This window comes from Cherax quadricarinatus, unplaced genomic scaffold (assembly GCF_038502225.1).
Source record: "Cherax quadricarinatus isolate ZL_2023a unplaced genomic scaffold, ASM3850222v1 Contig397, whole genome shotgun sequence".
In the NCBI taxonomy this organism is placed as follows: domain Eukaryota; kingdom Metazoa; phylum Arthropoda; class Malacostraca; order Decapoda; family Parastacidae; genus Cherax; species Cherax quadricarinatus.
In genome coordinates this window covers 130001-157500 of record NW_027195423.1, presented here as the reverse complement: position 1 = coordinate 157500, position 27500 = coordinate 130001, and the positions used below count along the sequence as shown (strand labels likewise).

At 46.0% G+C, this 27500-nt stretch overlaps 1 protein-coding gene across 1 annotated transcript in view; it reads left to right on the top strand.

Moving 5' to 3' along the window:
* LOC128697139 (zwei Ig domain protein zig-8-like) overlaps positions 1-26280 on the top strand; it is a gene marked incomplete at its 5' end in the record, with an annotated part of 51728 nt that extends 25448 nt beyond the window's left edge. The window contains 3 exons of the mRNA XM_070080398.1: positions 20809-20936; positions 23525-23693; positions 23978-26280. Coding sequence (XP_069936499.1) covers positions 20809-20936; positions 23525-23693; positions 23978-24111 — 431 coding nt within the window. The remainder of the gene's footprint in view (positions 1-20808; positions 20937-23524; positions 23694-23977) is intronic.
* Between the last annotated feature and the right edge of the window lie 1220 nt (positions 26281-27500).

The following is a 27500-nucleotide window of genomic DNA, read 5'->3' as shown; positions in this document are numbered from 1 at the left end:
AGTGTCTTGAATGATTCCTTACTAAGGTATCGGAATGCTGTTCTCAGGTTTGCCAGGCGCCCATATGCTGCAGCAGTTATCTGATTGATGTGTGCTTCCGGAGACATGCTCGGTGTTATACTCACCCCAAGATCTTTCTCCTTGAGTGAGGTTTGCAGTCTTTGACCACCTAGCCTATACTCTGTCTGTGGTCTTCTGTGCCCTTCCCCTATCTTCATGACTTTGCATTTGGCAGGATTAAATTCGAGAAGTCATTTGCTGGACCAGGTGTCCAGTCTGTCCAGGTCTCTTTGAAGTCCTGCCTGGTCCTCATCAGATTTAATTCTCCTCATTAACTTCACATCATCTGCAAACAGGGACACTTCTGAGTCTAACCCTTCCATCATGTCGTTCACATATACCAAAAATAGCACTCGTCCTAGGACCGACCCCTGTGGGACCCCACTCGTCACAGGTGCCCACTGTGATACATCATTACGTACCATGACTCGTTGTTGCCTCCCTGTCAGGTATTCTCTGATCCATTGCAGTGCCCTTCCTGTTATATGCGCCTGATGCTCTAGCTTCTGCACTAATCTCTTGTGAGGAACTGTGTCAAAGGCCTTCTTGCAGTCCACCTATTTGTGTTCACCTATTTGTGGTTGCAGGGGTCGAGTCACAGCTCCTGGCCCCGCCCCTTCGCTGATTGATACTAGGTCCTCTCTCTCCCTGCCCCATGAGCTATATCATACCTCGCCTTAAAACTATGTATGGTTCCCGCCTCCACTACGTCACTTTCTAGGCTATTCCACGGCCTGACTACTCTATGACTGAAGAAATACTTCCTAACATCTCTTTGATTCATCTGAGTCTTCAACTTCCAATTGTGACCTTTTGTGTCTGTGTCCCTTCTCTGGAACATCCCGTCTTTGTCCACCTTGTCTATTCTGCGCAGTATTTTATGTCGTTATCATGTCTCCCCTGACCCTCCTGTCCTCCAGTGTCGTCAGGCCGATTTCCCTCAACCTTTCTTCGTAGGACAATCCCCGTAGCTCTGGGACTAGTCTTGTTGCAAACCTTTGCACCTTCTCTAATTTCTTGACGTAATTGACTAGGTGTGGATTCCAAACTGGTGCTGCATACTCCAGTATGGGCCTGACGTAAATGGTATACAGAATCTTAAACGAATCCTTACTGAGGTATCGGAACGCTATCCGTAGGTTTGCCAGGCGCCCGTATGCTGCAGCAGTTATCTGATTGATGTGCGCCTCAGGAGATATGCTCGGTGTTATACTCACCCCCAGATCTTTTTCCTTGAGTGAGGTTTGCAGTCTTTGGCCATCTAAACTATATTGTGTCTGCGGTCTTCTTTGCCCTTCCCCAATCTTCATGACTTTGCATTTGGCAGGGTTAAATTCAAGGAGCCAGTTGCTGGACCAGGCTTGTAGCCTGTCCAGGTCTCTTTGTAGTCCTGCCTGATCCTCATCCGATTTGATTCTTCTCATTAACTTCGCATCATCTGCAAACAAGGACACTTCTGAGTCTATCCCTTCCGTTATGTCGTTCACATATACCAAGAACAGCACAGGTCCTAGGACTGACCCCTGTGGAACCCCGCTTGTCACAGGCGCCCACTCTGACACCTCGTCGCGTACCATGACTCGTTGTTGCCTCCCTGTCAGGTATTCTCTGATCCATTGCAGTGCCTTTCCTGTTATGTGTGCCTGATCCTCTAGCTTTTGCAGTAACCTCTTGTGAGGAACTGTGTCGAAGGCCTTCTTGCAGTCCAAAAATATGCAGTCGATCCACCCCTCTCTCTCTTGTCTTACTTCTGTCACCTTGTCATAAAACTCTAGTAGGTTTGTGACACAGGATTTTCCTTCCCTGAAACCGTCTGGTTGTCAATTATACACTTGTTTCTTTCCAGGTGCCCCACCACTCTCCTCCTGATGATCTTCTCCATGACCTTGCATACTATACACGTTAGTGATACAGGTCTGTAGTTTAGTGCCTCATGTCTGTCTCCCTTTTAAAAATTGGGACTACATTTACCATTTTCCATACCTCGGGGAGTTGCCCAGTTTCAAATGATGCGTTGAAGATCTTTGTTAATGGCTCACACAATATCTCTTCTCCCTCTTTAAGGACCCATGGAGAGATGTTGTCTGGTCCCACCGCCTTTGAGGTGTCAAGTTCGCATAGCAGCTTCTTCACCTCCTCCTTGGTTATATGTACCTCATCCAGCACTTGCTGGTGTGCCCCCCTGTTCTAATTTCTTGGAGTCCTACTGGTTTCCACTGTAAATACCTCTTTAAATCTTGTGTTGAGCTCCTGACATACCTCTCGGTCGTTTCTTGTGAATTCCCCATCACCCTTCCTCAGTCTGATTACCTGGTCCTTGACTGTTGTTTTCTTCCTGATGTTTCTGTACAACAGCTTCGGGTCAGTCTTTATTTTTGATGCTATGTCATTTTCATATTGTCTCTGAGCCTCCCTTCTTATTTGTGCATATTCGTTTCTGGCTCTTCGGCTAATTTCTTTATTTTCCTGAGTTCTCTGTCTTCTGTACCTTTTCCATTCTCTAGTACACCTAGTTTTTGCCTCCCTACACCTTTGGGTGAACCAAGGACTCGTTCTGTTCTTCCCATTATTTCTGTTTCCCTTGGGAACAAACCTCTCCTCTGCCTCCTTGCATTTTGTTGCTACATAGTCCATCATTTCTTGTACTGGTTTTCCTGTCAGTTCCCTCTCCCACTGAATGTCTTGAAGGAAGTTCCTCATGCCTGAGTAGTTCCCCCTTTTGTAGTTTGGTTTTTCCCAGCCTATTCCTGCTACTCTCTCCACTTGCAGCTCAACTATGTAGTCAAAGCACAGAACCACATGATCACTAGCTCCCAGAGGCCTTTCATACATGATACCCTCGATGTCCGAACTACTCAAATTCAAATTCAAATTCAAAGTTTATTCTCTATAAGGATTATAATGCTGAGTTTACAGAATTTGGTTATTGTGTGGTTTACATGTAGTAAAATAATGATTACAGAGTGTACCACTAGAACACCTAGCATGGCTAGGCATTTCGGGCAGACTTAGTTTAATTCTTAATTTTAAAATATTACAAATTATGAGGTAAGTTGGTATTATGGCTAAGTGATTAAATACTAGTTTGTGAGTTTAGCAATGTGAATGCTTTTGTTTTGGCACAGTACATAGTTTCAGTTTTGGAGTATCACAGGATTCATTATTTTAAGAATGAGATTAATATTTCTGTTTATGGTCAAATGGGTGAGCGAGTGTAAGTGTGAACTACCAGGTGGTATTCGTGTAGTTATTTGACGGGGTGTATCAGGGAGATAAGATGTTTTCTAATGGTAGTTTTGAAGGTGATGAATGTGTCTGCAGTTCTAGAGTTCTCAGGTAGGGTGTTCCAGATTTTAGGGCCTTTGACATACATTGAATTTTTGTAAAGGTTTAGTCGGACACGGGGAATGTCGTAGAGATGTTTGTGTCTGGTGTTATGCCTGTGGGTTCTGTCACAACTATCAAGAAAGCATTTTAGGTCAAGGTTGATATTGGAGTTTAAGGTCCTGTAGATGTAGATTGCACAGTAGTAAGTGTGGATGTTCTGAACAGGGAGTAAGTTTAGATCTATGAAGAGTGGTGGGGGGGGGTGTTGCCAGGGATGGGATTTAGTGATTATTCTTACTGCAGCTTTTTGTTGGGTTATTATTGGCTTTAGGTGTGTTGCTGCAGTTGATCCCCAAGCACAAATAGCATAGGTGAGGTATGGATAAATAAGTGAGTGGTATAGTGTGAGAAGGGCATTTTGCGGCACGTAGTATCGTATCTTGGAGAGGATCCCAACCGTTTTGGATACTTTTTTGGTTATGTGTTGGATATGGGTGATGAATTTCAGGTTGTTGTCAAGGTATAGGCCTAGGAATTTGCCCTCATTATGTCTGGTAATTAGTGTGTTGTCGATCTTAACGTTAATTTGTGCATCTCCTGCTCTGCTACCAAACATAATATAGTAGGTTTTGTCAGTGTTAAGCGTAAGTTTATTGGCTGTCATCCAAGTCGATATTTTGATCAGCTCCTCGTTAACAATGGTGTTGAGGGTGGCAAGATTAGGGTGAGAGATGACATAAGTCGTGTCGACAGCAAAGAGAATGGGTTTCAGGTGTTGGGATACGTTTGGAAGATCATTGATGTATATGAGGAAGAGCAGGGGACCAAGGACACTTCCCTGCGGAACTCCAGTATCAAGTGGCCGTGTTGTTGATGCTGTGTCTTTAATGGTGACATACTGATACCTATTAGTAATGTAAGATTTGAAATAAGCAAGCGCATGGCCTCTTATACCGTAGTGATCAAGTTTGTGGAGTAGGATGTCGTGGTCTACTGTGTCAAAAGCTTTTCTTAGGTCAATAAAAATTCCTAGTGGATATTCCTTATTTTCCAATGCTGTGTAAAGCAGATCTAGCATTTTTATGATTGCATCATTAGTGCTTTTATTTTTCCTGAATCCAAATTGGCAGGGGTTGAGTATGTTTTGTGCCGTTATAAATGAATATAGTCTCCTGTGCACGAGTTTCTCAAAGATTTTGGATAGCAATGGTAAGTTAGATATTGGCCTATAGTTGTTTAAGTCTGTAGGGTCACCACCTTTATGTATTGGTGTAACCCTTGCCATCTTGAGTAGTTTCGGGAAGGTGCAAGTTTCTAGTGACTTGTTAAAAAGTAATGAAATAGCATGCAAAAGGACATGGGCCGCTCGCTTGTACAGTAATGGTGGGACATGAGACAGATTCCCCGAGTTATTTTTAAGTGGCTTTATAATCTCGGTGACTTCCGTGGGCTCAGTTGGAGCAAGATAGAAGGAATTAGGGAAATTCCCATCTAGGTAGTCCCCGGCATGGGCATTGGTATGTGAGATTTTATTGGCGAGATTAGATCCTATGGTTGAGAAGAAGTCGTTTATCTTGTTAGCTGTGTCAGTGGGATGTAGTGGTGTTTCATTAGGTTTAGTTAGGACAATATTCTTGGTTTTTCTCAGTTTGTGGGTCCCTAGAATCTGAGAGAGTGTTTTCCAGGTCTTTTTTATATCTCCTCTAGTGTCTGTGAATCTACTGGAGTAGTATAGTTGTTTGGCTTTCTTTATTAGTTTGGTGAGAACTGATGAATAGTGTTTAAGAATATCTTCGTGTATTAAGCCCTGTCTATATTGCTTTTCATATTGGTGTTTCTTGTCAATGGATTTCAGAATGGTGCTGGTTAGCCATGGGCAACCAAGCCGTTTGTTTGTGATCTGTTTCGTTTTTATAGGACAATGTTTGTTGTATAGTCTAAGTAATTTGTTAAGAAAAATGTCTGTCCAGTCATCAATACCATTGGCCTTGGAGAATTCTGTAGGCCAGTCAACAGTCTCTAGGTCAGCTGTGAACTTCCTTATTGAGGCCTCGTCATGAAGTCTAAATGAGACTTTGTTGTATTCAAGTGGTGGTTTACTAATGTTTGTCAGGAGGAAGGTAGGGTAGTGGTCTGTAGTGCTATCTGTGATTATCCCTGATTTAAGGGGGGCTAGTATATTGGTCCATATGTGGTCTATTATGGTTGCACTTGTCTCAGTGAGCCTGGTTGGTTTAGTTATTGTTGGTATGAGAAGTGTGTTGTTCACATTGTTGATGAAATCAGTTACAGGCTGATCATCTAGTAAGCCAAGGTTGATGTTGAAGTCTCCAGCTAAGAGAAGGTGGTGCTTATTCATTTGTCTGTTTGTTATTAGTGACTTTAATTTCTCACTGAAATTTGGGATGTTTGTGTGAGGTATCCGGTAAATGGCACCGATTGTTATAGGTGTCTTAAGGTTTTTTACAGTAAAATTAGCAAAAATGTATTCCCCATATTCATCACTAAAGCAAGTGGTGCTAATACAAGATAATTGGTTAGAGTAATAGATTGCAATACCACCCCCAACTTGGTTTGGTCTGCAGTTGTGAATTGCTGTGTATCCTGGTAGAGGGTAGATATCTATTGTGTCCTGCTTAAGCCAGGTCTCAGTAAGAATAATGCAGGAGAAGGGTGTCTTTAGTGATTCAAGGAGTGCTAGGAAGTCATCATAGTGTTTGCTTAAGGACCTAATGTTGTAGTTAAGTACTGATAGACTTTTAGCATTGCTTAGGATAGTGCTGGCTTGTGATGCTGTCTGATAAAGGCAGTTACTTTCCAATAGGTTTTGATTGGGTGTCAGATTATGGAGGTTTAGATCAGGGTCAACGTGATCAATCATCTTCTAGGTTTAAATTATGGTTATTTATATCCTGAGTTGTGTGTTGAGTTCTAGTACTGATATCTGTAGTGGTAGGAAGTTTGGACAAGTATATAGCTAGAGTATTTTGGTCATATAGAGTATAGTCACTAATACACATAATGAAGTTGATGTTGTCTATGTGTTGTGCTGGAATGAACTAAAGTACAACTAGGTATAAACTAGTAATATACAAGTAATATACAAGGACCAGTCTTGCTGGTTCATCCTCACCTCTCTCTCTGGTAGTCTCTCTAACATGTTGATGCATGAGGTTTTCCAGTATCACATCATCTTGGCTCTCCATGTTTCGGGACCCCCATGGGGCTCCAGGTTTTCCCAGTCAATCTCCTTGTGATTGAAATCACCCATAACTAGTAACTTTGCTCCCCCCATGTGTGCTCTCCTGGCCACCTCAGCTAGTGTGTCGACCATTGCTCTGTTGCTCTCATCGTATTCTTCTCTTGGCCTCCTGCAGTTCTGTGGTGGGTTGTACATTACTGCAATTATCACCTTATGTCCCTCAGACTGGATTGTTCCTACTTTCGCCTGTGCCATACATTCCTTCCATTTTCTCAAAACCCCACTGGTTTTTAATGAGCAGTGCAACTCCTACTCCCCCTCTCCTCCCTCTGTCTTTCCTGAGGATTTGATATCCGGATGGAAAGATTGAATCTGTTATTATTCTGGTGAGTTTTGTTTCTGTGAGTGCTATTATGTCTGGGGATGTCTCCTTGATTCTTTCGTGCCACTCCTCATACTTGTTTGTTATTCCATCTGCATTTGTATACCACACCTTCAACTTCTTTTCTAAGACTGTGGTCTGGGAGGTATATTGGGGTTGGGGAAGTGGGAGACCTGGTGAGGAACTATGGGTGGTTGCTGTGGGAGTGGAGTTTGTAATGTAGTGGGTGGGGGCATTGGATGTGGCATGGGTGTTTTGATTTAGAGTGTTTGGTTGCACTGGGGTTGACCTGGTTGGGAGGCTTCAATAGGAAGTTGTGAGGGAGGCTGTATTTGATCTTCTTCCTGGGTCTGGGATCTCTTTTCCTCCTTTCGCCTTTGTACCATCTCCCTCAGTTTCTGCCTTTCTTCTTGTGTTCTGTCGCGGTCGAGATACACCTTCCTGTATGCTGGCATGTCCCTTAATCGTGCTTTCTCCTGCAGGATCCTGGTCCGAGTCGCTTCTGCCTTGAAGGTCACTTTCACTGGCCGGGTTCTTTTTTTTACAAACCCCCCTATTCTCCGAAAATTTTCCAGCTGGGTCATGTCGTCTTCTCCTATTGCTTTCATGATGCTTTCAATTGCTTTTTTCCCCTTGTTTTCTTGCTTCATATGTTTCCCCTTCAATTTCCTGGAGCCCATACACAAAGACTGACCTCACCCTTTCATTCTCCCACTGCATATCCCTGTGTATCCCCTCATTTAATTTGGTTTCCTCCACTGCAGCTTTCCTTTCTTCAGTTTCACCAGCTAATGTACTTGGGCTCAGTGGCCTGTCATTTTCCCTTCTCGGCTTTCCTTGGGCTCTGTTGCTGTCTGTTAGGGCCTCCACATAAAGCTTAGCTCTTTCATTTACTACAGTCTCCTCTGATAGAGCTTCTCCATGCAGTTGTGCTCCTTCTTTCCCTACAGTCCCCTTATTTGTGACTGAGGTAGCAGTCTCAGCTGTCAATCCCAAAATGTTCTTTAGTTCTTTAGGCTGTTTCAGATTTTTCAGTTCCTCTTCTAAACTCTGTATCCTAGCTTCTGCTGCTTTGACATGCACCTCCCACTTCCTGCTTTCCATATCTATCCTCTCTTCCATTCTCATGCTAAGTTCTTCTAGTTTCTTTTCCCATTCATGATCCCTTTTTATGAGCTCTGCTGCCCAATCTTCCTTTGCAGCTTCCTCCTCCTGTCCCTTGGTTTTTCTTGTTGCTCTCTGGCAACCCATTTTTGTTTTATCCTGATTGCCTCAGAGTGGGAAACCTATGTAGTTCTGTATGTTAGGTTAGTAGTGTGTATGACAGAGTGTGGGGAGGAGGTAGTGGAGGAACTGTGGCTATGTGGGAGAGGAGTGGGGAGGGGTGGGTAGGGGGAGGGTGAACGGGGGAGGGGAGGGTGAACGAGGGAGGGGAGGGATCAGGGGAAGTAGTGAGATGTCGGTGGTGAGGGGGGGAGTGTATGTGTGTGTGTGTGTGTGTGTGTGTGTGTGTGTGTGTGTTCGTGTGTATGGGGGAGGTATGAGGGGGAGATACTGTTAATACATACCACATGTGTGTGTGTGTGTGTATGTGTATGTGTGTGTGTATATGTGTGTGTGTGTGTGTGTGTGTGTGTGTGTGTGTGTATGTGTGTGTGTGTGTGTGTGTGTGTGTGTGTGTGTGTGTGTGTGTGTGTGTGTGTGCAAAAAACCACTGGGAGAATTAAATGATAGCTCTAGGACTCTCTTGTTGCAATCAACACATCATCCTTCTCATTTCTACGACATTGCAAGCACCTAATGGTGTTGATTGCAACACGAAAGGCCTAAAGCTATCATTCAACTCCCCTGGTGGTTGTTTTGTGTGTATGTGTGTATAAATATATAGACAGACAGACTGATATAGACAGATACAGACAGACAGATAGACAGGCGTGTTTGCTGAAGTATCTGGTTGTAAGGGGTAACTAATGCAATGTTAACATAACAGCAGAAAAGTGTGTAGTAATGTGTACTCTGATTAAAGCAACAATGCTTTCAATTTAGTGCGAGAAGAGATGAGTCCAAAGCTGATCATCACAAGTTGACCAGGAGGGGGTCTACCGGGGAGGGGGGCACTGACCCCCCTGAACTATCCACGGAAATAATGGTATGACTTCCTTAAGGGTTTGCCGATTCATCCTCTAAGAAGTCTTTAATGCTCTCTTTCTCTCTCAAAACAAAGGAACACTTCACATCTAGCTTTCACTTATTTAATTTTAAGACATTAGTAGCTTTTAAACGCCTTCCAGGAGCCATGTAATGTGTGACCAGCCAATGTACGAATGTTAGGAGAGAGAGAGAGAGAGAGAGAGAGAGAGAGAGAGAGAGAGAGAGAGAGAGAGAGAGAGAGAGAGAGAGAGAGAATATTATAATCAAGGGGAAGCGCTAAACTCATAGGATTATACAGCGCCTGTGGGGGGGTAAGGAAGGTATTCAGGGAACTGGAGCACAGAAGAGAGAGAAAGAGAGAAAGAGAGAGAGAGAGAGAGAGAGAGAGAGAGAGAGAGAGAGAGAGAGAGAGAGAGAGAGAGAGAGAGAGAGAGAGAGAGAGAGAGAGAGAGAGAGAGAGAGACAGACAGACAGACATAAACACCTGAGCATCGCACAGGTGGGCATGACAGTGGTTCACCTTGTCTCGTAAACGAACATTCCTTGCAATCTAAACCACTGAACAAATGATCATCAACTTGCTGCCAGCTGTTGGCCTCAAACTGTCAACATTATCACTCTGCTATCTGTCTGCCTGTAAATTCCCGTGTCATTATGAAGCGGTAATTCCTCCACGAACCATTGCACTAACACAGAATCGTTGGCAAGGGAGAAGTGAACGAGATAGCAGTTGTTGCTAGTAATGAAGGTTGGTAGATGAATGGTTCAGAGAACCGACATGTTGACAAATTAGACACATGTGCAACTCTTGGGTATCTTTATTGAGGAAACGTTTCGCCACACAGTGGCTTCATCAGTCCATACACATGAGAAACATGAAGAACAGGAGAATGAGGTAATCATTCCCTCAACCTTGAGTCGATGTGGTCAGTCCATTCTATTCAAGATTGATGGACTGACCACATTGACTCAAGGTTGAGGGACTGATTACCTCATTCTCCTCCTGTTCTTCATGCTTCTCCTGTGTATGGACTGTTAGGTAAGACACATATGCAACAGTTAGGTATCTTTATTTCGAAACGTTTCGCCTACACAGTAGGCTTCTTCAGTCGAGTACAGAAAAGTTGATAGAAGCAGAAGATACTTGAAGACGATGTAATCAGTCCATCACCCTTAAAGTTTTGAGGTGGTCAGTCCCTCAGTCTGGAGAAGAGCATTGTTCCATAGTATGAAACAATATGGAGAAGAAGTGACAGGATGGAGCTTTTTATAGCGCCAAGAGGTGAGACGTAGGCCACTAGGAGAGGTAAGAACGCAGATGTTGAGAGGTCAGGTCCCTCTCAAATCCAGCCCCTCTCACTAGTGGAAGTTGTCGAAGTTGATTGCAGGTCTGTACCAAGATACCCTTGTGTTGCAGTGTCTGACAGATTGAACATTAAAATGGTATAAAATATGGACTGATGAAGCCACTGTGTGGCGAAACGTTTCCTCAATAAAGATACCCAAGAGTTGCACATGTGTCTAATTAATCAGTAATGAAGGTATCCAGATATCCGTCTGAAAAGAGGAAACTATGTGACATGACCTAACTAGGTTAGAGCATTGGCTTAAGCCGGTAGGAGACTTGGACCTGCCTCGCATGGGCCAGAAGAGCATTGGCTTAAGCCGGTAGGAGACTTGGACCTGCCTCGCATGGGCCAGAAGGCCTGCTGCGGTGTTCCTTCTTTCTTATGTTCTTACGTTAGTAATAAAGTTGGTAGAATTACCGACAATATGTATAGTAAAAGGACACAAGTGCAACTAATGTGACATTTATTGTGGCAACGTTTCGCTCTCCAGGAGCTTTATCAAGCTCCTGGAGAGCGAAACGTTGCCTCAATAAAATGTCATATGAGTTGCACTTGTGTCCCATTATCTCACATATTTTCGGTAATTCTAACATTAATACAAAAAATAAACGCGAATGCAGGTATAAAGCGATCTTTTATTGACAACGTTTCGCCCACCAGTGGCCTTTATCAAGTCACAAACAGATCTGAGGGAATGGTATGGTGATACCGACAAGATGTTGCGAAAGATATTTATGTATAGTTCAGGACATTTATTAAAGGAAACGTTTCGCCACTGATGAAGCCACTCGTGGCGAAACGTTCCCTTTAATAAATGTCATGAACTGTACATAAGTGTACACGAGTATATACAGTGTGGAGAGTCAGGTGGAGAATGTTGGGGAGGATGTATCTGAGATGGACCTACCCGGGCGAAACATGGGCGAAACCTAGTCAATAAAGAATCCCATTATACTGTATTTGTGTTTATTTTTTCCAATTATGCTGGTATACAGAGCGGTCGTTTAGCTCTGGTCCAAAACTCAGGTTGTTTTTAATATCCGTGTTTGGGTTTCATTGATCTAACAGAAACCGGGTTTATTGTTTGGGGTGTGATTGGTCCGCCAGAGCGGGTTCGTTATGGCTGTTTGACAATGAGTGGTCCGACAATCAGAGGGTTCGTTAAGGGAACTTGGAACGTGGCTCTGATTGGTTCAACTTTTAGTATCATTTTATTAGTATTATCAACACACTACGATCATTCGTTAAATCAACTTGTATTTAAAACGTAATTACGAAATGCGAGTTTATACACACACAGAATATTAACCAGAGAATATTCCCTGGTGTAATACCAGAGAATATTCCCTGGTGCAATACCAGATAATATTCCCTAGTGTAATACCAGAGAATATTCCCTGGGGTAATACCAGAATATTAAACAGAATATTCCCTGGTGTGATACCAGAATATTAACCAGAGAATATTCCCTGGTGTAATACCAGAGAATATTCCCTGGGGTAATACCAGAATATTAAACAGAATATTCCCTGGTGTGATACCAGAATATTAACCAGAGAATATTCCCTGGGGTAATACCAGAGAATATTCCCTGGGGTAATACCAGAGAATATTCCCTGGGGTAATACCAGAATATTAAACAGAATATTCCCTGGTGTGATACCAGAATATTAACCAGAGAATATTCCCTGGTGTAATACCAGAGAATATTCCCTGGGGTAATACCAGAATATTAAACAGAATATTCCCTGGTGTGATACCAGAATATTAACCAGAGAATATTCCCTGGTGTAATACCAGAGAATATTCCCTGGGGTAATAGCAGAATATTAAACAGAATATTCCCTGGTGTGATACCAGAATATTAACCAGAGAATATTCCCTGGGGTAATACCAGAGAATATTCCCTGGGGTAATACCAGAATATTAAACAGAATATTCCCTGGTGTGATACCAGAATATTAACCAGAGAATATTCCCTGGTGTAATACCAGAGAATATTCCCTGGGGTAATACCAGAATATTAAACAGAATATTCCCTGGTGTGATACCAGAATATTAACCAGAGAATATTCCCTGGTGTAATACCAGAGAATATTCCCTGGGGTAATACCAGAATATTAAACAGAATATTCCCTGGTGTGATACCAGAATATTAACCAGAGAATATTCCCTGGTGTAATACCAGAGAATATTCCCTGGGGGTAATACCAGAATATTAAACAGAATATTCCCTGGTGTGATACCAGAATATTAACCAGAGAATATTCCCTGGTGTAATACCAGAGAATATTCCCTGGGGTAATACCAGAATATTAAACAGAATATTCCCTGGTGTGATACCAGAATATTAACCAGAGAATATTCCCTGGTGTAATACCAGAGAATATTCCCTGGGGTAATACCAGAATATTAAACAGAATATTCCCTGGTGTGATACCAGAATATTAACCAGAGAATATTCCCTGGTGTAATACCAGAGAATATTCCCTGGGGTAATACCAGAATATTAAACAGAATATTCCCTGGTGTGATACCAGAATATTAACCAGAGAATATTCCCTGGTGTAATACCAGAGAATATTCCTTGGTGCAATACCAGAGAATATTCCCTGGGGTAATACCAGAATATTAAACAGAATATTCCCTGGTGTGATACCAGAATATTAACCAGAGAATATTCCCTGGTGTAATACCAGAAAATTAAACAGAATATTCCCTGGTGTGATACCAGAATATTAACCAGAGAATATTCCCTGGTGTAATACCAGAGAATATTCCCTGGGGTAATACCAGAATATTAAACAGAATATTCCCTGGTGTGATACCAGAATATTAACCAGAGAATATTCCCTGGTGTAATACCAGAGAATATTCCCTGGTATATCAGAAAATATTCCCTGGTGTAATACCAGAGAATATTCCCTGGTGCAATACCAGATAATATTCCCTAGTGTAATACCAGAGAATATTCCCTGGTGTAATGGTGTTCTGTGATTGTGTTGCAACAACTTAATTAAAACCAGAGATAATTTAATAAAGTATTGTGATGGCTTCAATAAAGGAGGTAATAATTGGTTAATTATATGATGGCCGCCTCCTGCTCCTCCTCCTGTGAGTAACATGGCACTCCAAGACGATGACAATCATTGGTGGTAATGAACGATGTGTGGGAGACCTGGTAGAGGTGGGGGATGGTGAGAGTGAGAGGAAGGGGTTGTGAGGGGAAGGGGGTGGTGTGGGGAGGGTAGGTGAGGGGTAGAGAAGGTTATGTAGCAGGAGGTAACACCGGCCAGAAAAGTGGTTGTCGGAGTTCAACCCCAGCAAGTGGAATATTAAATGTGTAAAGTCCAGAAACATTGTGTGTGTGTGTGTGTGTGTGTGTGTGTGTGTGTGTGTGTGCTCACCCATTTTTAGCTCCAGGGGTCGATTCACAGTTGTGGTCCCGCCTCTTCACTGGTCCACTCTGCTGCGTGAGGTCTGTCATACTTAGACCAAAACATCGTCTTAAAGTTTGTTTCTCCTTTGTGAACTTTATTTCTGTATGGAACTGTCCTTGTTATTCCTATCTACTCCTCTAGCTGTACCCTAGTCTCTTGTCAGCTATGTACAAGACGCACTTCTTATAGTATTGATATATACAGTCCACCCATCACTCTCGTGTGTCTCACAAAATCGTAATGACACGATTGTAAACAAATCATACCAGGGGCGGGGCTTGAACCCGTGATCAGTCATAAAACTCCAGACCGACGCGCTAGCCACTGGGTCAGCTGGCTACAACAAGATTTGTCCAACTATGTATATTTATACACGATAGGAAGGTCAGCATCGGCACCGCTGTGACCATAAAAGTAAGTTTGTAGCCAGCTGGCCCAGGGGCTTACGCGTCGGTCTGGAATTTTATGACTCTCTGATCGCGGGTTCTATCCCTGCCCGTGGTACGGTTTCTCTCATGTGTTATTTGTGTTTTTAAGAATCCATTGATATCGAGGTGATGCACTAGTCTTCTCCTGGTAATCTTCTCCATAACCTTACATATTATGTCAGTCACACTGGTCTGTAGCTTAATGCTACCTGTTTGTCCCTTTTTTTAATATCGGGACTATGTTAAGTGTTCTGCAGAGATCAGGCAGCTGCCCTATTTCAAGTGACTTGTTGACTATCACTGCCAGTAGTTTATACAGTTCTTATGCTCCTGTCAGTACCCACTGAGAGATGTCTGGTCACACTGCCTTCTAGGTATCAAGTTCACCCACTAGTTTCTACACCTGTTGTATGCAGTGTTTCTAGTACTTGGAGGTGCACTCTCCCTCTTGGACTCACTGGTAATATTCCTTATTCCACAGAGAAAACCTCCGTTCTGTTTCTCACAGACATTCTGATCATTCCTTGTGAGCTCCCCTCCTTCTCCAACCTTAGTACCTTGACCTTCATAGCTGTCTTCTTTCTAATGTGGCTGTGTAATAACCTCGGCTCAGATCTGGCTTTCGATAACATGTCATTCTCAGATTGTCATTCATCCTGTCTTCCTACCCAGAGTATTTCTGGCTCACCTGCTCGCTTACTTGTTCTCCAGCGTTCTTTGTTCTTCACATTTCATCCAAGCTTTTGTACCATTAACTTTTACCCGGCTGCATCTCTGGGTTACCATCACTCACCTTGATGCTGTTTCTCCTCTGCTTGCCCGCTCTTTACGCCGATTATACTTTATCATGTGTGTGTGTGTGTGTGTGTGTGTGTGTGTGTGTGTGTGTGTGTGTGTGTGTGTGTGTGTGTGTGTCCACGTATACTCAGCACCAGCATACACACCAGTGTGTACACACACACACACGCGCGCGTACACATGTGTATATGTGAGAATCTTTGCATCAGATCCACTATAATGATTACCAATAAGCCAATATACCCCCGGGGCACTACCCCCCCAGAGAAATGTACCTCCCCAGGTGCACTGTACCCCCTGGAACTGTACCTCCCCCCAGGGGTGCTGCACTCCCTCCAGGGGCACTGCACCTCCCCCAGGGGTGCTGCACCTCCTCCCAAAGGGGCTGCACCTCCTCCCAGGGGACACTGCACCTCCCCCAGGGGACACGGAACTGCACATCCCCCAGGGGACACTACACTCCCCCATGGGGTACTGCACCTCCCCCCGGAGGTACTGCACCTCCCCAGGGGGTACTGCACCTCCCCCAGGGGACACTACACTCCCCCGGGTCACTGCACCTCCCCCCAGGGGACACGGCGCTCCCCCAGGGGACACTGCACTCCCCCAAAAGGTACTGCACTTCCCCCATGGGGCACTGCACCTCCCCCAGGGGGTACTGCACCTCCCCAGGGGGTACTGCACCTCCCCCAGGGGACACAACACTCCCCCGGGACACTGCACCTCCCCCCAGGGGACACGGCGCTCCCCCAGGGGACACTGCACTCCCCCAAGGGGTACTGCACCTCACCCATGGGGCACTGCACCTCCCTCAGGGGGTACTACACCTCCCCAGGGGGTACTGCACCTCCCCCAGGGGACACTACACTCCCCCGGGACATTGCACCTCCCCCCAGGGGACACGGCGCTCCCCCAGGGGGCACTGCACTCCCCCAAGGGGTACTGCACCTCCCCCAGGGGGTACTGCACCTCCCCTTTTTCTATCTTTATTAACCTTTAACTGCCTTCATTCGTCTCTAAAAATAAATTTAATAATTTTTAAGAGTCTCAGTGGACTTTATTAGTCAATATCAATGATTATTCGTCTCTAAAAACCTTTCACTAGACTTTATTACTCTAGATAAACCTTCATTAGCCTCTTAAAAAAGGATTTTATTAGTTTTTACTAGATTTTACACGATTTTATTAGTTTTTACTAGATTTTACACGATTTTATTAGTTTTTACTAGATTTTACACGATTTTATTAGTTTTTACTAGATTTTACACGATTTTATTAGTTTTTACTAGATTTTACACGACTTTATTAATTTTTACTAGATTTTAAACGAATTTATTAATTTTTACTAGATTTTAAACGACTTTATTAATTTTTACTAGATTTTAAACGACTTTATTAGTCTACATTAACCTTTAACTGTCTTCATTTCCCTCTAAATAAAATAATTTTTTATTTTTATTTTCACAAATTTTGATGTTCTTTATTACTGTATATTAATCAACTGGCTTTATTTTTCTCAATAAAGATTCTTATCAACTTTCTCTAGCTTAAATTGTGCTATTTCTAAATATTCTTTATTATCTTTATCAGTTTATCAATTAACTTTATTGACGTTTATTATTAAATGTATTATTGCAGGCTTTATTGATTTATTAAGACTTTATGTGAGGGTGTGAGTGGAGCCTCAGCAGGGGTTGTCTGGACCCCTTAGGTGTGAGTGGTGCCTCAGCAGGGGTTGTGTGGACTTCTTAGGTGTGAGTGGAGCCTCAGCAGGGGTTGTGTGGACCCCTTAGGTGTGAGTGGTGCCTCAGCAGGGGTTGTGTGGACTTCTTAGGTGTGAGTGGAGCCTCAGCAGGGGTTGTGTGGACCCCTTAGGTGTGAGTGGAGCCTCAGCAGGGGTTGTGTGGACCCCTTAGGTGTGAGTGGATCCTCAGCAGGGGTTGTGTGGACCCCTTAGGTGTGAGTGGAGCCTCAGCAGGGGTTGTGTGGACCCCTTAGGTGTGAGTGGAGCCTCAGCAGGGGTTGTGTGGACCCCTTAGGTGTGAGTGGAGCCTCAGCAGGGGTTGTGTGGACCCCTTAGGTGTGAGTGGATCCTCAGCAGGGATTGTGTGGACCCCTTAGGTGTGAGTGGATCCTCAGCAGGGGTTGTGTGGACCACTTAGGTGTGAGTGGATCCTCAGCAGGGGTTGTGTGGACCACTTAGGTGTGAGTGGTGCCTCAGCAGGGGTTGTGTGGACCCCTTAGGTGTGAGTGGATCCTCAGCAGGGTTTGTGTGGACCCCTTAGGTGTGAGTGGAGCCTCAGCAGGGTTTGTGTGGACCCCTTAGGTGTGAGTGGAGCCTCAGCAGGGTTTGTGTGGACCCCTTAGGTGTGAGTGGAGCCTCAGCAGGGGTTGTGTGGACCCCTTAGGTGTGAGTGGAGCCTCAGCAGGGTTTGTGTGGACCCCTTAGGTGTGAGTGGTGCCTCAGCAGGGGTTGTGTGGACCCCTTAGGTGTGAGTGGAGCCTCAGCAGGGTTTGTGTGGACCCCTTAGGTGTGAGTGGTGCCTCAGCAGGGGTTGTATGGACCCGTTAGGTGTGAGTGGAGCTTCAGCAGGGGTTGTGTGGACCCCTTAGGTGTGAGTGGTGCCTCAGCAGGGGTTGTGTGGACCCCTTAGGTGTGAGTGGTGCCTCAGCAGGGATTGTGTGGACCCCTTAGGTGTGAGTGGATCCTCAGCAGGGGTTGTGTGGACCACTTAGGTGTGGGTGGATCCTCAGCAGGGGTTGTGTGGACCACTTAGGTGTGAGTGGATCCTCAGCAGGGGTTGTGTGGACCACTTAGGTGTGAGTGGTGCCTCAGCAGGGGTTGTGTGGACCCCTTAGGTGTGAGTGGTGCCTCAGCAGGGGTTGTGTGGACCCCTTAGGTGTGAGTGGAGCCTCAGCAGGGGTTGTGTGGACCCCTTAGGTGTGAGTGGATCCTCAGCAGGGTTTGTGTGGACCCCTTAGGTGTGAGTGGAGCCTCAGCAGGGGTTGTGTGGACCCCTTAGGTGTGAGTGGAGCCTCAGCAGGGTTTGTGTGGACCCCTTAGGTGTGAGTGGAGCCTCAGCAGGGGTTGTGTGGACCCCTTAGGTGTGAGTGGAGCCTCAGCAGGGTTTGTGTGGACCCCTTAGGTGTGAGTGGTGCCTCAGCAGGGGTTGTGTGGACCCCTTAGGTGTGAGTGGTGCCTCAGCAGGGGTTGTATGGACCCGTTAGGTGTGAGTGGAGCTTCAGCAGGGGTTGTGTGGACCCCTTAGGTGTGAGTGGAGCCTCAGCAGGGGTTGTGTGGACCCCTTAGGTGTGAGTGGAGCCTCAGCAGGGGTTGTGTGGACCCCTTAGGTGTGAGTGGTGCCTCAGCAGGGGTTGTGTGGACTTCTTAGGTGTGAGTGGAGCCTCAGCAGGGGTTGTGTGGACCCCTTAGGTGTGAGTGGAGCCTCAGCAGGGGTTGTGTGGACCCCTTAGGTGTGAGTGGAGCCTCAGCAGGGGTTGTGTGGACCCCTTAGGTGTGAGTGGAGCCTCTGCAGGGGTTGTGTGGACCCCTTAGGTGTGAGTGGAGCCTCAGCAGGGGTTGTGTGGACCCCTTAGGTGTGAGTGGATCCTCAGCAGGGGTTGTGTGGACCCGTTAGGTGTGAGTGGAGCCTCAGCAGGGGTTGTGTGGACCCCTTAGGTGTGAGTGGAGCCTCAGCAGGGGTTGTGTGGACCCCTTAGGTGTGAGTGGAGCCTCAGCAGGGGTTGTGTGGACCCCTTAGGTGTGAGTGGATCCTCAGCAGGGATTGTGTGGACCACTTAGGTGTGAGTGGATCCTCAGCAGGGGTTGTGTGGACCACTTAGGTGTGAGTGGATCCTCAGCAGGGGTTGTGTGGACCACTTAGGTGTGAGTGGTGCCTCAGCAGGGGTTGTGTGGACCCCTTAGGTGTGAGTGGTGCCTCAGCAGGGGTTGTGTGGACCCCTTAGGTGTGAGTGGAGCCTCAGCAGGGGTTGTGTGGACCCCTTAGGTGTGAGTGGATCCTCAGCAGGGTTTGTGTGGACCCCTTAGGTGTGAGTGGAGCCTCAGCAGGGTTTGTGTGGACCCCTTAGGTGTGAGTGGAGCCTCAGCAGGGTTTGTGTGGACCCCTTAGGTGTGAGTGGTGCCTCAGCAGGGGTTGTGTGGACCCCTTAGGTGTGAGTGGAGCCTCAGCAGGGTTTGTGTGGACCCCTTAGGTGTGAGTGGTGCCTCAGCAGGGGTTGTATGGACCCGTTAGGTGTGAGTGGAGCTTCAGCAGGGGTTGTGTGGACCCCTTAGGTGTGAGTGGTGCCTCAGCAGGGGTTGTGTGGACCCCTTAGGTGTGAGTGGTGCCTCAGCAGGGATTGTGTGGACCCCTTAGGTGTGAGTGGATCCTCAGCAGGGGTTGTGTGGACCACTTAGGTGTGATTGGATCCTCAGCAGGGGTTGTGTGGACCACTTAGGTGTGAGTGGATCCTCAGCAGGGGTTGTGTGGACCACTTAGGTGTGAGTGGTGCCTCAGCAGGGGTTGTGTGGACCCCTTAGGTGTGAGTGGTGCCTCAGCAGGGGTTGTGTGGACCCCTTAGGTGTGAGTTTAACCTCAGCAGGGGTTGTGTGGACCCCTTAGGTGTGAGTGGATCCTCAGCAGGGTTTGTGTGGACCCCTTAGGTGTGAGTGGAGCCTCAGCAGGGTTTGTGTGGACCCCTTAGGTGTGAGTGGAGCCTCAGCAGGGTTTGTGTGGACCCCTTAGGTGTGAGTGGAGCCTCAGCAGGGGTTGTGTGGACCCCTTAGGTGTGAGTGGAGCCTCAGCAGGGTTTGTGTGGACCCCTTAGGTGTGAGTGGTGCCTCAGCAGGGGTTGTGTGGACCCCTTAGGTGTGAGTGGTGCCTCAGCAGGGGTTGTATGGACCCGTTAGGTGTGAGTGGAGCTTCAGCAGGGGTTGTGTGGACCCCTTAGGTGTGAGTGGTGCCTCAGCAGGGGTTGTGTGGACCCCTTAGGTGTGAGTGGTGCCTCAGCAGGGATTGTGTGGACCCCTTAGGTGTGAGTGGTGCCTCAGCAGGGGTTGTGTGGACCCCTTAGGTGTGAGTGGAGCCTCAGCAGGGGTTGTGTGGACCCCTTAGGTGTGAGTGGAGCCTCAGCAGGGGTTGTGTGGACCCCTTAGGTGTGAGTGGAGCCTCAGCAGGGGTTGTGTGGACCCCTTAGGTGTGAGTGGAGCCTCAGCAGGGGTTGTGTGGACCCCTTAGGTGTGAGTGGAGCCTCAGCAGGGGTTGTGTGGACCCCTTAGGTGTGAGTGGAGCCTAAACAGGGGTTGTGTGGACCCCTTAGGTGTGAGTGGAGCCTCAGCAGGGGTTGTGTGGACCCCTTAGGTGTGAGTGGAGCCTGAGCAGGGGTTGTGTGGACACCTTAGGTGTGAGTGGTGCCTCAGCAGGGGTTGTGTGGACACCTTAGGTGTGAGTGGTGCTTCAGCAGGGGTTGTGTGGACACCTTAGGTGTGAGTGGTGCTTCAGCAGGGGTCGAGTGGACCCCTGAGGAGTGAGTGGAGCCTGAGCAGGGGTCGTGTGGACCCTTTTGGTGTGAGTGGAACCTCGGCAGGGGTCGTGTGGACCCCTTAAGAGTGTAACCCCGCAGACTAGGCTTCAGGTAGCCCATGATTCAGTGTCACTACTCGCCATTACAGTACCGAGAGCTCAGATCGTGCACTCGCCAGAGCTCCACACAGCAGAGGGAGAAGCACTCAACCTTACCTGTGTTGTGAGTCCAAGTCCTGCACCTCCAGAGTACATCTTCTGGTACCACAGAGGAGAGGTAAGACCACATCTATCTACCTATCTATACCTATAACAGTAGAAGTGGTAGCAACAGCAGCAGCAGAGACACTGGTGGCCGTTATTTAAAACAAAGGCTGGCTGGTAATACTATGCAAATGTTGGCTGTGTGAAGAAAGTTCTCAACACTGTAGACCAGAGTAACGTAAATGTTACCTTGCTGTCTGTACCACACAGACAGCAACGTAATGTTACCTTGCTGTCTGTACCACACAGACAGCAACGTAATGTTACTTTGCTGTCTGTACCACACAGCGATGTAATGTTACTTTGCTGTCTGTACCACACAGACAGCGACGTAATGTTACTTTGCTGTCTGTACCACACAGACAGCAACGTAATGTTACTTTGCTGTCTGTACCACACAGCGATGTAATGTTACCTTGCTGTCTGTACCACACAGACAGCAACGTAAATGTTACCTTGCTGTCTGTACCACACAGACAGCAACGTAATGTTACTTTGCTGTCTGTACCACACAGCGATGTAATTTTACTTTGCTGTCTGTACCACACAGACAGCGACGTAATGTTACTTTGCTGTCTGTACCACACAGACAGCAACGTAATGTTACCTTGCTGTCTGTACCACACAGACAGCAACGTAATGTTACTTTGCTGTCTGTACCACACAGACAGCAACGTAATGTTACTTTGCTGTCTGTACCACACAGACAGCAACGTAATGTTACTTTGCTGTCTGTACCACACAGACAGCAACGTAATGTTACTTTGCTGTCTGTACCACACAGACAGCACGTAATGTTACCTTGCTGTCTGTACCACACAGACAGCAACGTAATGTTACTTTGCTGTCTGTACCACACAGACAGCAACGTAATGTTACCTTGCTGTCTGTACCACACAGCGATGTAATGTTACCTTGCTGTCTGTACCACACAGACAGCAACGTAAATGTTACCTTGCTGTCTGTACCACACAGACAGCAACGTAATGTTACTTTGCTGTCTGTACCACACAGCGATGTAATGTTACTTTGCTGTCTGTACCACACAGACAGCGACGTAATGTTACTTTGCTGTCTGTACCACACAGACAGCAACGTAATGTTACCTTGCTGTCTGTACCACACAGACAGCAATGTAATGTTACTTTGCTGTCTGTACCACACAGACAGCAACGTAATGTTACTTTGCTGTCTGTACCACACAGACAGCAACGTAATGTTACTTTGCTGTCTGTACCACACAGACAGCAACGTAATGTTACTTTGCTGTCTGTACCACACAGACAGCAACGTAATGTTACCTTGCTGTCTGTACCACACAGACAGCACATAATGTTACCTTGCTGTCTGTACCACACAGACCGCAACGTAATGTTACTTTACTGTCTGTACCACACAAACAGCAACGTAATGTTACCTTGCTGTCTGTACCACACAGACAGCAACGTAATGTTACCTTGCTGTCTGTACCACACAGACAGCAATGTAATGTTACTTTGCTGTCTGTACCACACAGACAGCAACGTAATGTTACTTTGCTGTCTGTACCACACAGACAGCAACGTAAATGTTACTTTGCTGTCTGTACCACACAGACAGCAACGTAATGTTACTTTGCTGTCTGTACCACACAGACAGCAACGTAAATGTTACTTTGCTGTCTGTACCACACAGACAGCACATAATGTTACCTTGCTGTCTGTACCACACAGACAGCAACGTAATGTTACTTTGCTGTCTGTACCACACAGACAGCAACGTAATGTTACTTTGCTGTCTGTACCACACAGACAGCAACGTAATGTTACTTTGCTGTCTGTACCACACAGACAGCAACGTAATGTTACCTTGCTGTCTGTACCACACAGACAGCACATAATGTTACCTTGCTGTCTGTACCACACAGACAGCAACGTAATGTTACTTTACTGTCTGTACCACACAGACACGCAGAATGACGGAGATACATAGAATGACGGAGACAGAGAGAAGAGAGATAGAGAATGTCGGAGACACAGGTGGAGAGAGAGAAAATAAAAGAGAAAGAGAAGGGAGGAAGAATGAACAGACACACAAAAAAGAGAGAATGAGGGAGATAATAAGGGAGAGGGAGTGAGAAAATGTGAGATAAAGAGATTGATGAATGAGAAAGATAGACAAAATGGGGGAGAGAGAGAGAGAGAGAGAGAGAGAGAGAGAATGTTTGGTTAAACATTTACTATGGAGTGTAATATAACATTCACACTATTGTTCCTACTGTTACCACTATCACTAACAACAATAACCACCACTAACAACCATACCACTAACAACCACCACCACAACTAACAATCAGAACCATACCCCCGGCCGGGATTGAACCCGCCGTCATAGAGTCATTACGATTTCTTAAATCAGAACCACTAACAACCACCACCACTAACAATCACCACCACTAACAACCACCACCACTAACAATCACCACCACTAACAACCACCACCAACACTAACAAGGTGTCTTACGAGAATGATGACAGCATGAAGGTGACTGTTGAACAGGGTAATGGTCGTACAGTTACCACTAACAGTCACCACCACTACCACTAACAAGGTATCTTACAGGTCATTAACTACGAGAATGATGACAGCATGAAGGTGACAGTTGAACAAGGTAATGGTCGTACAGTTACCACTCTACTGGTAAGTAAAGCGGCGCTACATCACTCTGGACGCTACCAGTGTGCACCTTCCAACACTCTCACAGCTTCAATCCTTGTTCATGTCTTTAAAGGTGAGACAACACTCTTACTTCAACCATTACTCGCCTTTATTGATCCTTTCATGTAGTTTCAACATTTATTATCACTTTACTGTAATTACAGCATTTATTGCTCCGATATATATATATATATATATATATATATATATATATATATATATATATATATATATATATATATATATATATATATATATATATATATATATAACAAAGCAAAATTTATAATAATGATATTAATAATAATAAGCTTAATAATACTAAGCAACTTAATAATAATTATTTTTGTCAACCAGCCAAGGAACCAGCAGCAATGCAGACCAGCAGTAGTACGCTAGTCCAGCAAGGACCCTCCCCCTGCCTCCTGCTGTCTGCTGCTGTTCTCCTCCGTCACCTGCTGCTGCACCTAGGCCGCCGTCGATTCACCTAGGTGCTACTAGGTTGCCTAGAAACCTGTGTGGGCACCTATATACGCCTATGTGTAGATGTGCGTGGTATTAGTTTATTTGGGGACGGTTCTATAGTAGCTCGGTAAGATTTACAGCAGCTAGGGACAACTGTACAGCAGTTTGTGAGCTGTACAGCAACTGGGGACGACTGTATAGCGGCTAGGTGCGATTTACAGCAGCTGGGGACGATTGTACTGCAGCTAGGTATGATTTACAGCAGCTGGGGACGATTGTACTGCAGCTAGGTATGATTTACAGCAGCTGGGGACGATTGTACTGCAGCTAGGTATGATTTACAGCAACTGGGGACGACTGTACAGCGGCTAGGTGCGATTTACAGCAGCTGGGGACGATTGTACTGCAGTTAGGTATGATTTACAGCAGCTGGGGACGATTGTACTGTAGCTAGGTATGATTTACAGCAGCTGGGGACGATTGTACTGCAGCTAGGTATGATTTACAGCAACTGGGGACGACTGTACAGCGGCTAGGTGCGATTTACAGCAGCTGGGGACGATTGTACTGCAGCTAGGTATGATTTACAGCAGCTGGGGACGATTGTACTGCAGCTAGGTATGATTTACAGCAGCTGGGGACGATTGTACTGCAGCTAGGTATGATTTACAGCAGCTGGGGACGATTGTACTGCAGCTAGGTATGATTTACAGCAGCTGGGGACGACTGTACAGCAGTTGGTGAATTGTACAACAGCTAAGAACGATTGTATAGCAGCAGGTGAGCTGTACAACAGCTGTGGACGATTATACAACAGCTGAGCTTTAACAACAGCTGGGGGCGATTATACAGCAGCTGGCCACAGTTGTGTAGCAGCTGGTGAGCTGTACATCGGTCAGAGACGATTATACAGCAGCTGATCACGATTGCACAGCCATTGAGGCGACTGTACAAGAGCTGGTAACGTGCACAACAGCTGGGAACGATTATACAGCAGCTGGCGAATTGGTACAGCAGCTGGGGACGATTATACAGCAGTTGGCGAATTGGTACAGCAGCTGGGGACGATTATACAGCAGCTGTCGAATTGGCACAGCAGCTGGTGACGAACATACAGTAGCTGAAGTAGTACAACAGCTGGGGACGACTATACAGGAGCTGGTGAATTGGCACAGCAGCTGGGGACGATTATACAGGAGCTGGTGAATTGGCACAGCAGCTGGGGACGATTATACAGCAGCTGGTGAATTGGCACAGCAGCTGGGGACGATTATACAGCAGCTGGTGAATTGGTACAGCAGCTGGGGACGAACATACAGTAGCTGAAGTAGTACAACAGCTGGGGACGATTATACAGGAGCTGGTGAATTGGCACAGCAGCTGGGGACGATTATACAGCAGCTGGTGAATTGGCACAGCAGCTGGGGACGATTATACAGCAGCTGGCGAATTGGTACAGCAGCTGGGGACGAATATACAGTAGCTGAAGTAGTACAACAGCTGGGGACGATTATACAGCAGCTGGTGAATTGGCACAGCAGCTGGGGACGATTATACAGGAGCTGGTGAATTGGCACAGCAGCTGGGGACGATTATACAGGAGCTGGTGAATTGGCACAGCAGCTGGGGACGATTATACAGCAGCTGGCGAATTGGTACAGCAGCTGGGGACGAACATACAGTAGCTGAAGTAGTACAACAGCTGGGGACGATTATACAGGAGCTGGTGAATTGGCACAGCAGCTGGGGACGATTATACAGCAGCTGGTGAATTGGCACAGCAGCTGGGGACGATTATACAGCAGCTGGTGAATTGGCACAGCAGCTGGGGACGATTATACAGGAGCTGGTGAATTGGCACAGCAGCTGGGGACGATTATACAGGAGCTGGTGAATTGGCACAGCAGCTGGGGACGATTATACAGGAGCTGGTGAATTGGCACAGCAGATGGTGATGATTACACAGAAGATGTTTATATCTTACAACAGGTAAATACTAATAAACTATTCTCTGGTGTTATATTTACAGCATAAAGTCTCAACAACAGTACCTGTTGATGCCTCCCATTGTTACCCACAACATAAAATAACTATATCCTGTGTTCCCCCCAAAAACATGTCCCATGTCCAAAAACCGTATGTCCCATGTCCAAAAACCGTATGTCCCATGTCCAAAAACCGTATGTCCCATGTCCAAAAACCGTATGTCCCATGTCCAAAAACCGTATGTCCCATGTCCAAAAACCGTATGTCCCATGTCCAAAAACCGTATGTCCCATGTCCAAAAACCGTATGTCCCATGTCCAAAAACCGTATGTCCCATGTCCAAAAACCGTATGTCCCATGTTCAAAAACCGTATGTCCCATGTCCAAAAACCGTATGTCCCATGTCCAAAAACCGTATGTCCCATGTCCAAAAACCGTATGTCCCATGTTCAAAAACCGTATGTCCCATGTCCAAAAACCGTATGTCCCATGTTCAAAAACCGTATGTCCCATGTCCAAAAACCGTATGTCCCATGTCCAAAAACCGTATGTCCCATGTCCAAAAACCGTATGTCCCATGTTCAAAAACCGTATGTCCCATGTCCAAAAACCGTATGTCCCATGTCCAAAAACCGTATGTACCATGTCCAAAAACCGTATGTCCCATGCCCAAAAACCGTATGTCCCATGTCCAAAAACCGTGTGTCCCATGTCCAAAAACCGTATGTCCCATGTCCAAAAACCGTGTGTCCCATGTCCAAAAACCGTATGTCCCATGTCCAAAAACCGTATGTACCATGTCCAAAAACCGTATGTCCCATGTCCAAAAACCGTATGTCCCATGTCCAAAAACCGTATGTACCATGCCCAAAAACGTATGTCCCATGTCCAAAAACCGTGTGTCCCATGTCCAAAAACCGTATGTCCCATGTCCAAAAACCGTATGTACCATGTCCAAAAACCGTATGTCCCATGTCCAAAAACCGTGTGTCCCATGTCCAAAAACCGTATGTCCCATGTCCAAAAACCGTATGTACCATGTCCAAAAACCGTATGTCCCATGTCCAAAAACCGTATGTCCCATGTCCAAAAACCGTATGTCCCATGTCCAAAAACGTATGTACCATGCCCAAGAACCTATACCCCATGCCCACGTACCCATGTTCTATGCCCACGAACATATGTGCCGTGGGCACACACGTTGTGTATTCTCTGCTTTGTATGAAAGATGAGAAATGGGCAGTAAACCCACACGTAGTGTATGAATGAGAGATAGACCGTAAGACCTGAGTCAGAATGACAGCTTTATCAAGCTGATTGAACTGTCTCTGGGCTAAAAGTTGCTTTTAATTAAGTTTTACTGTCTCCTGTGTGTTTGATCTGCACAGTGCAATACTGATTTTACCGTCAGAGGAAAGAACTATCCCAG